This window comes from Orbicella franksi, chromosome 5 (assembly GCF_964199315.1).
Source record: "Orbicella franksi chromosome 5, jaOrbFran1.1, whole genome shotgun sequence".
Lineage (NCBI taxonomy): Eukaryota > Metazoa > Cnidaria > Anthozoa > Scleractinia > Merulinidae > Orbicella > Orbicella franksi.
This window is the reverse complement of record NC_138149.1, coordinates 2,295,092-2,302,400: the sequence shown is the minus strand read 5'-3', so window position 1 is coordinate 2,302,400 and position 7,309 is coordinate 2,295,092. Positions and strand designations below refer to the sequence as shown.

The 7,309-nt window shown below is 40.7% G+C and overlaps 2 protein-coding genes across 2 annotated transcripts; both read left to right on the top strand.

The window, feature by feature from the left end:
• The first annotated feature begins 154 nt into the window (after positions 1-154).
• LOC145488538 (pancreatic secretory granule membrane major glycoprotein GP2-like) lies at positions 155-2,443 on the top strand. Its single transcript, XM_081467425.1, has one exon. It carries the CDS (start codon positions 1,511-1,513, stop codon positions 1,904-1,906), a length of 396 nt encoding a protein of 131 aa, XP_081323551.1. The 5' UTR covers positions 155-1,510; the 3' UTR covers positions 1,907-2,443.
• An 831-nt stretch (positions 2,444-3,274) lies between these two features.
• On the top strand, positions 3,275-6,987 carry LOC145488543 (pancreatic secretory granule membrane major glycoprotein GP2-like). The gene is made up of 2 exons (XM_081467430.1): positions 3,275-4,081; positions 4,295-6,987. Exons 1-2 carry the CDS (start codon positions 3,700-3,702, stop codon positions 4,702-4,704), a joined length of 792 nt encoding a protein of 263 aa, XP_081323556.1. The 5' UTR covers positions 3,275-3,699; the 3' UTR covers positions 4,705-6,987.
• Positions 6,988-7,309: the final 322 nt, after the last annotated feature.

Below are 7,309 nucleotides of genomic sequence, written 5' to 3'. Positions count from 1 at the left end.
CTACGTCAGAATGTCGTCGATGTCCAGAATCGACCCTTGTACGGAAAGGTCCATCCTAGCTCTACTGCTTATCAAGAATAATTTACGACATTTAAATTGATGACGTCACAAGTGGTAAAAGAGCACGACCATTAATTACGCCTATGTTCGTAACTGGGCTCAAAGGGTTAAGCTGACCATGTAAAGGCGTCTCTCTCAGTAAATACTCATGCGTGCTTTGTTAGAGCGATTTAATCAAAAATAATGCTACTTTGACCTTTTGAAACACAAAGTAACTGCTCCCAACTAAGGCTTTACAGATTCTCTAAGAAAGGTTTTGAAGAAAAGAGGTCATCGACACTTAAGCTTCGGCCCTCTGTGGTTACCCTGCCGGGTTCTGAGCCCTTCAAAAACCAAAGGATATAGTGACTCGGACAAGACATTAGAAAGGGATAACCCATATAGGCTTGTCTACATTCATGTCATGATAATCTTCAAACAACTCCTTTTTTCAGTCACGACTGATTTCCTATCAAGTTGTCATAAAACAGATTAGGCATAATATCTACAATGGAACCCTCGCCTCAGGGCCACCCCGTTTGATACGGTCGCCTCGTTAATACGGCCGGGTCACCTCGTTATTACGGCCTGGTCACCTCGTTATTACGGCCACTTTATTCTGGCCCGAGTTTAAGCTCAGTCAGTCGTTGTCTTATTTAAAGAACCCCTTTAGTACGGTCACCTCGTTAATATGGGCAGATTTTTGTGGCCCGTTGGTGACCGGATTAACGGGGTTCCACTGTAGAACGATATCTATGAACAAGTATCACGAGTTCAGGGTCTTACAATGAATTTTTATGAATTGATCAACTTCGTTTGAGTTTGAATTTAATCCAAACTTTATGATTATTTTCAGCACCTACCCGCGGAGGTAAGTATGATATCTAGAAAGGTAGTGGATTTGTTCAAATTCGGCCGTTCACGCTGGAAAATTTTTCAGTGATTTTGTTTAATTTAATTTGCTGCATTTCCTCATTCGGATTATTAAGCGTTTGTTTTCTGAGGTCAACAGAGTAGAATAGAGTAAGTTTTCGTGTTTACAAAAGACTGCGGTGATTCTACGAACCTTTTATTAGTAACTCAAAAACGTACTCCTCAAGATTAATATTGATGGGAAAAAACTATATAAGGTTATCTAATGATCTTGGTAAATATAATATTTTTGGACAAAACAGAAAAGAATAAGCAAATAAAGGGGTCATGTTGCAGCTCTCGCAAGGTCTCACATGAATGGTTTAAAACCCTTTGAGAGAACAATAGAACAAACAACAGAAACAATGCCCCCTAGCCCCAAAACAATAACGGCTGCTGCAATGACGACAAATAGAATTACAAGCTTACGAGAGCTGCTACACAACGGAAATAAAGATCAGATACCCTACAATAATGAATCATACCGGTAGTTAATTTTTTTTTTTTTTTTTTTTTTTTTTTTTTATGACTGTAACCTTTCTTGCTGTAACTAACTGGTATGGTTTTACTTGAAGTGGATGGTTGTACAAATTACACAGTCCTGAGTGAAGCAGACCGCGCTCAAGGAAACGCAGAACTTCAGTACAGATACGATAGTGGCCTGCTAACGGGTTGGTATCGTTTTCAAGGAGCTGCCGGGGATCAGATGCCGGACAAATGTGTTCTCAAGTATCGCTGCGGTACTAAGCGTCCAGGTTGGCTTCATGGTGCACACCCGACAGTCGCTGAAGGAGTGGTGACACGTCAAGTCTGTTACAGTGTATTCCACGACTGCTGTTTTAGGGATAACAGCATTAAAGTGAAGAACTGCAGCTCTTACTACGTGTATGAGTTACAGGGGACATGTTCTTACTGTCGCTATTGTGGTAACGCCGGCGCTGGTAAGTTGCATTGATCAGTTGTGTCAATAGCCAACCTGAACGACTGAAAATATACCATGAGCCTGAATTACGTCGGCATACTAGAATGTCAGACAAAATAAGAATAAATAAGCTAATATGACGAACCTGAACAAAAATAAAGATTAGATACCCCACAAAAAGGAATATAATTTTGTCATAACTGTAACTAGCTGGTTTGCTCTTACTTGGAGTGGATGCTTGTACAAATCACACAGTCCTGAGTGAAGCAGACGGTCGCCTCGTTAATGCGGCCTGGTCACCTCGTTATTACGGCCTGGTAACCTCGTTATTACGGCCGCTTTATTCTGGCCCGAGCTTAAGGTGGCTGCCTATAGTTTTACGGTTGCACGCGCGCTGAGGACGAAAGCTCAAGTTGTCTGCGCGCGCTCGAAGGAAAACGTCACTGTTTTTCGATATTTTAGTACGTCAAAATGAGTACAACAAGCAAAACTGACAGTGAATTTTCTCGCGTTTCCTCTGGAGAAATTCCGTAAAACTTGGCAGATTGGTAGTAAATGCTTTACTTTAGTCGGAGCTCGTTTTTCAAGGAAATCTGTACGACCAGTTTTCTCGCAGCGGTAAAAGACGTAAATTTGCAAATATCGAAAAACCTGCCTTTACAAACCCTACTTTTTTCGTCTTTAAAATTCGTATCCCGCAGGAAGCGATATGCTGTGAAAATTTGGGAAGATTTCACCGAAGGAAATTCAAGAAAATCGCAAGTAAAGCCATAAAAAAGTAAAAAAAAAAAAAACATATCTTTTTGGGCATTTATAATTCAAAACTAAAACCAATAATTTTAACAGAGATAATAGTAAAACACTAGTTAATCATTGCTTATTACATGTAATTAGTTTGAGAGGACTGGGTGTAAAAACGGATGCAAAAACGGAATTCAAAACATAACACTTCCGCGCGCAACGCCATAAATGATTACCCTCTGGAGCCACGCTAAAAAGCCCAGTCAATCGTTAACTTATTTTAAAAAGCCCTTTAGCACGGTCACCCCGTTAATACGGGCAGATTTTTGCGGCCCGTTGGTGACCGGATTAACGGGGTTCCACTCAGTGTAGAATGATTTCTAAGAACAAGTATCAAGATTTGAGGGTCTTACTACGAATTTTTATGAATAGATCAACTTCGTTTGAGTTTGAATTTAATCCGAACTTTATGATTATTTTCAGCACCTACTCGCGAAGGTAAGTAAAATATCTAGAAAGGTAGTGGATTTGTTCAAATTCGGCTGTTCACGCTGAAAAATTGTTCAATGTTTTTGTTTAATTTAACTTGCTGCATTTCCTCATTCGGATTATAAAGCGTTTGTTTTCTGAGGTCAACAGAGTAGAATAGAGTAAGTTTTCGTGTTTACAAAAGACTGCAGTGATTCTACGAACCTTGTATTAGTAACTCAAACACGTACTCCTAAAGATTAATATTGATGGGAAAAAACTATATAAGGTTATCTAATGATCTTGGTAAATATAATATTTTTGGACAAAACAGAAAAGAATAAGCAAATAAAGGGGTCATGTTGCAGCTCTCGCAAGGTCTCACATGAACGGCTTAAAACCCTTTGAGAGGACAATAGAACAAACAACAGAAACAATGCCCCCTAGCCCCAAAACAATAACAGCTGCTGCAATGACGACAAATAGAATTACAAGCTTTCAAGAGCTGCTACACTACGGAAACAAATATCAGATACCCTACAATAATGAATCATACCGGTAGTTAATTTTTTTTTTTTTTTTAATGACTGTAACCTCTCTTGCTGTAACTAACTGGTATGGTTTTACTTGAAGTGGATGGCTGCACAAATTACACAATCCTGAGTGAAGCAAACCGCGCTCAAGGAAACGCAGAACCGCCTCATGACAGAGACGACAGTAGCTTGGTAACGGGTTGGTATCGTTTTCAAGGAGCTGCCGGGGATCAGATGTCGGACAAATGTGTACTTAAGTATCGCTGCGGTACTGGGGGTCCAGGTTGGCTTAATGGTGCACACCCGACAGTCGCTGAAGGAGTGGTGACACGTAAAGTCTGTTACACTGAAAACGACGACTGCTGTTATTGGAATAACATCATTAAAGTGAAGAACTGCAACTCTTACTACGTGTATGAGTTACAGAGGACACGTTCTTATCGCTATTGTGGTAACGCCGGCGCTGGTAAGTTGCATTGATCAGTTGTGTTAATAGCCAACCTGAACGACTGAAAATATACCATGAGCCTGAAATATGTGGAGAAGCCTAAAATATCAGACAAAATAAGAATAGATAAGCTAATATGACAAACCTGAACAAAAATAAAGATAAGATACCCCACAAAAAGGAATATAATTTTGTCATAACTGTAACTAACTGTTTCGTTTTTACTTGAAGTGGATGGTTGTACAAATTACACAGTCCTGAGTGAAGCAGACCGCGCTCAAGGAAACGCAGAACCGCCTCATGACAGAAAGGATAGCAGCCTAGTAACGGGTTGGTATCGTTTCCAAGGAGCTGCGGGCGATCAGATGCCGGACAAATGTGTTCTCAGTTATCGCTGTGGTATCGAGTTTCCAGGTTGGCTTAATGGTACACACCCGACAGTCGCTGAAGGAGTGGTGACACGTAAAGTCTGTTTTAGTAGAAGCAGCGACTGCTGTTGGTATAGTAACATCATTAAAGTGAAGAACTGCGGCTCTTACTATGTGTATGAGTTACAGAGGACACAATATTTTGAGTTCTCATTTCGCTATTGTGGAAACGCCGGCGCTGGTAAGTTGCATAGATCAGTTGGGTTTAAATAGCCAATCTGAGTGACTGAAAATATACCGCGAGCCTGAAATATGTTGACAAACCTCCCTGCGTATCTAATCGAACAAAATCGAATCAAAATTCAATCGAACTCAATCGAAGACCGCATCATTCGATTGAGTTCGGTAACGCAACAAAATCGAAAATCTATTTTGTTGAGAGTTAGGTCAAAGAGTTTGTTAGCAGAGGAAAAGAATTCAAGAGGAAATGACGTTTCTTCTGTGAGCTAATAATATGTCCAACACTGTTATCGAAAAGGCTCCTTTGCGACCAGCATTAAGGTCACACGCACCTTGCACCTGGTAAAAGGTGTAACTTGCCGAGCACACCCTGCAAGTGCACTGTCCAAAAACTCGACTTCTCACTGGCAGTTTACCCATCCCCCGTAGCCTTGGGTAATAAACAATTACTGTATGGGGTTTTTGTGATATCTAGAATAATCAAGGTCGAGGTAGGGGTTATCAGTCGAAGCCAAAGGTTGAGGCTGATAACCCCTACCTCGGCCTTGTCTATTCTGGATATCACAAAAACCGAATGTAATAATTGTTTTATTATACACTGAATGAAAAAATCATGGAAGTCATGTTTTTGCTTCTTCACTGACAGCAAGCAACACAAGGCGCGCGAAGGGAGGTTATCAGCCGAAGCCAAAGGTTGAGGCTGATGACCCCTACCTCGACCTTGACTATTCTGGATATCACAAAAACCGAACCTAATAATTGTTTTATTATACACTGAACGAAAAAAAATGGAAGCTATATTTTTGCTTCTTCACTGACAGCAAGTAATACAAGGCGTGCGAACTTGACATGACACTGCGGTCACACATGGCATGACTACCCGTGACCTTGAGTGCCCTTGACATGATTATTGTATAATCTGCAGCTAGATGACGTCACAGGCGCTGATTTCCAAAATTCACTGTACGCTTTCGGCTAATCAGAAAAGAGATAGCGAGTTCAATGTATAATAATTAACAAATAAAGAAGCCCCGACTGTGCTCTGTTCTGTTGTAAAGCACGCAGGAAGCGGTAGAGCACGAAAGAGGTGTAGGGGAAAACACGAGACGTAGTCGAGTGTTTTTCCCTACTTCTTGAGTGCTCTACCGCTTCCTAAGTGCTTTACAACAGAACAGAGCACAGTCGAGGCTTCTTTATTTGTTTTATGATAAAGAATCAGATAATTTCCCCACGCATTCGGCTGAATTTTCAAACCAAACTTTATTTTCCAAACGAGCAAAAGTGGCGTCAGCCGTGCACTGTTCTCTGATAAAGCACACTAAAATAAGCCAATCACAATCCTTGTTAGAATTGTTCAAATAATTTGATTGGCTAACGAAGCGACAGCTGTCAATCACAAACTGGACTTCAGCTAAGCTTTCAGTTTCGAGAAGTTTGAGCGGCTTTCGAGAGAAGAACGATGCCTTCAAAGTTCGGTTTTAAGTTAATTTTTAAATGCGGATCTCAAGGCAAGTAAAGGTTTATAGTCCAGAGGAATCCGGTCGTATTGTGGCCCATGAAAACGAGCACTTTTCCAGTGGAAATTACGAAACGCGGAGCTCAAAGCTTGTGGACGAAAATGCGAAATGCCGGGTTGAATTTGAAAGGAGCTACAGTTATTTACGGTTTGTAGCCGCATGCAGCAAGATTGCCCGAACTAGCGTAAAAGTTAGAAAGACTTAACGGCTCCCACTGGTTCTACTTCGAGCACAGAAGAGAATATCAGAGCAAGTTTTGCACTGACCACTCGTCGGTTTACTTCGCCGAGATGACCGGAGAACGAGCGTTACTACACTGCATGTAAGTGTTGTTTGAGCAAATGAGCATTTTTAATTGTAAATTTACAAAAATAAAGCTTCTCATCATAAACAGAGACAGTTCAATTGTTTTCTGTCGTTGTTTTACTTCTTAGTATAATTTCTGCCTTCGTAACAAAATTAATGTCTTTATCGAAGCACTGTTTAGGTTGAGAATTTGTGTATTTCGCTACAGCTGAACATGTTTTGTCGGCGGGAATCTAGCAAAACTTGTTATTTTAGTACAGTTTTAACACTACTGTTGCTAACAATGGTCTCTGTGAGCCATATTTACTGCAGAAAAATAGCTCGCTTCCAGTGCGTTTGTCTGAGTCACAGGGGATGTTTAATTTGGGTCAAATTTGTCAAAATTCCGAAGCAAAAATTTGGAAGCCAACTTACCGTCATCAACCCGTGCTCTGTTCTCTGATAAAGCACGCTGTTTCAGCCAATCGGAGCGCGCGTTATATGGAAACTTTATTATAATAATGGTTGATGGTTATCAGTTTATCTCTGTCCTCGGGGAGGGTATTCCCAGAAAAATTGGGTGGGGGTGTGCGGCCACTTTCCCAAAACCCTCACCCTTCAACTATCCTTTGATAAAAATCTCGAGACCAAAATGGCCAAAATCGATATCCTATTTCTGACAAAAACGGCCTGAAAATCATACCCTACCTAACAAGCCAATTAGTACTATTTTCCAACACAATAAAAAGAAATTTCTCCTTGTTACGTGGAAAGCCAGTGTTGGCTTTTCTAGAATTTTTGATCAACGAAGAAATCAATGAGCTATGGTAGATCCT